The sequence below is a fragment of the Trichechus manatus genome, unplaced genomic scaffold (assembly GCF_000243295.1).
Source record: "Trichechus manatus latirostris isolate Lorelei unplaced genomic scaffold, TriManLat1.0 scaffold00153, whole genome shotgun sequence".
Classification (NCBI taxonomy): Eukaryota; Metazoa; Chordata; class Mammalia; order Sirenia; family Trichechidae; genus Trichechus; species Trichechus manatus.
In genome coordinates this window covers 3,667,500-3,669,979 of record NW_004444089.1, presented here as the reverse complement: position 1 = coordinate 3,669,979, position 2,480 = coordinate 3,667,500, and the positions used below count along the sequence as shown (strand labels likewise).

Below are 2,480 nucleotides of genomic sequence, written 5' to 3'. Positions count from 1 at the left end.
GCTAAGGAGGTGTGGTTGTTTGAGGTTTGCTAGATGGAACCATTTACTCCTAAAGACACAGTGATTTTAAACAGGAAGATGTTTGTTATACAATTTACCGCAGGCCTGTGTCAGTGTGAGTGTTAATTGGGTTGGCAGTTTGACTTCCTAGTACACAATTGTGATCTATATCATCTAGATACGTATTATTGATTAAACTTTCCAAGCTTAGTTCTTCAAATTCTCTAAATTCAAAAATGGATCATGTAGATTAGAAGTGAGATGTGTTTTTTTTTTTAAAGTGATATTTGCTTCAGGGAGATTTACTTTCAGTGTTTTACTTACCTTAACTCAATTGATGACAATACTTAAATAGTAAGTGATTATAAAATGACAATTTGACTAATATTTTGGGAAGATGTTAGTATTAAATGCCTATGTCACAAATTTAGTCTTTTTTAATTTCTTGTTTTTGAAGACACTGTTGTTTATATTTTTTAAATGTTAGGTGCCGTTGAGTTGATTTTCAGCTGTTTTCACTGGTTGTTGTTGTTGGATGCCACTGAGTCGATTCCAACTCACAGCAACCCCACGTCACAGAGGAGAACTGCCCGCGTAGTGTTTCCTAGGCTGTCATCTTAATGGGAGCGGTTTGCCAGGTCTTTCTCCTGCACAGACGCTGGGTGGGTTCAAACCACCAGCTTTTTGGTTAACAGCTGAGCTCTTTACTGTTGTGTCACCAGGGCTCCGATTTAAAATATCAGCTCTCCGTGATATGGTTTATTTGCTCCTCAGATGCCTTATGGAGAGATGGAAGTGAAATCCTTGGGTCATGGAGAAGAACTCGTCAGTGGACCACACTACAAAAGACTGAAACCAACTGAGGAGTCCTGGGTTTTCTCCCATCATGCTGGAGCTGACTTCTGCAGAATCCAGGAGAAAACTGGGAATGATTGGGTCCCTGTATCCACCGTTGATTTCAAAGGAGCTGGTCCTCCTCAGGGGGACAAAAGCAAAACTGCGGATCTGTTGAAGCCTTTGCATGACGCGGAGCCTCGAAGCAGACCAGAGGCTATTGAACGCGTTGAGTCACCAGTTCCAAAGGATGCAAGTCTCCCAGTAACATCCAGAGACGACGGGATATATAGTACAAGTAAAGCATTTATAGGCCCCGTTTACAAGCCCCCTGAGAAAAAGAAATGCAGTGAAAGAAGGAACCAGGCAGACACCATCCATGGTGAAAATGACAAAGGAGGACAAGAAAAGAAACACAAATCTAACTCCAAAAAATCTGAGATTGACCAGGAGTTATTCCAGTTTTACAAAGAAATTGAGGAGCTTGAAAATGAACAAGATGATTTGGAAAGCCATTGTCAGGAGCCCGAACCCTCTCGGGAACAGCTGGCTCCGTATTACCAGGACCATCGTAAGGATCTGTTAAGATCTGATGACAAAGAGAAAGGAGAGCTTAGGAACGCTCCTCTGTTACATTGCAGGTATCAGGAGTACTTGGGGACTGAACCAGGCAGGTACCCCTGTGACGGACAAGCAGTACCTACATTTTGTGATATTTCGTTTACTTCCTTCAGGCCCGAATGGCAGTCGATGCCTTCTTTTATAGTACCCCGTGGTCCTCTTCCTCCTCCTCTTCCTAGTTTTAACTATCATTTAGATCCTCAGAGATTTAATCCTCCACCAAAGCCACTGTCAAGTATCTTCCACACCCAGGATGAGTCTCAGCTGCACAATGGATGTTATATAAATAGTTGTCCCGTTAGCTGGCCTTGTCTGACTTCTGACCAGGATGATAAGTACGCTGACTCTCGTGAGAGTAGCAGCTTTGTCCATCCTCCCAGAGATGACTGCCGAGTGCACAATGGACGTGTGAGCAATGGTTTCTGTGAAGCCAGAGAAGAATTCTGGAGAGACCCTCCCGTGGACCCGTGGAATGGAACAGACGTGTTTATGAACCAGGAGTTTCAGGAGGAAAAGCTGCATAAATTGGAGAAGTTACTTATCCTTTTAAGAGGCCTGCCTGGTTCTGGGAAAACAACATTGTCTCGGTAAGTAAAGGGTGTCATTGTGAACGCTTGGTAATTTGTTACTTAAAAATCACCAGTGGTATGAGTAGTTGATGACAAACGTGCTCATGTTTCTAGTAGAATAAAGCCTTGAATTTGTGATACTTTAGAATGGCAGCTGACTGCAGACATTGAAAAAGACGTTTTCTGAGAGGAGAAGGGAGAATTAGCATTTAGATTTAAATTTGCTGAGGCCTTAAAAATAGATACACCACGTGTAAGTACACAGGGATGAGAGCAGTGGCTCCGTGAGAACTGTGCTGGCCTACCCTGTGCAGTCAGCCATTTAAGAAGAGTTGGACTCACTTTTAGAAGGTTATTTCACTTTGTGACCTCGGGCAGGTTTTGCTGTCTTTTGACGGGCTGACTAATACCTGTCCTGGAATTGCTGCGAGAAGCAAAGAAGCTAACCCAGGAAAA

General features: G+C 43.1%; 1 protein-coding gene across 4 annotated transcripts in view; it reads left to right on the top strand.

Annotated features, from left to right (window-relative positions):
* Positions 1-2,480, top strand: part of LOC101352921 (NEDD4 binding protein 2 like 2) — a 19,225-nt gene that overhangs the window by 1,892 nt on the left and 14,853 nt on the right. For 3 of the 4 annotated variants that reach the window (XM_023740347.1, XM_023740346.1, XM_023740344.1), the window contains exon 2: positions 775-2,042. In XM_023740347.1, coding sequence (XP_023596115.1) covers positions 775-2,042 — 1,268 coding nt within the window. Of the gene's footprint in view, positions 1-722; positions 2,043-2,480 lie in introns of all 4 variants that reach the window. The other variant, XM_023740345.1, reaches the window with a different exon arrangement.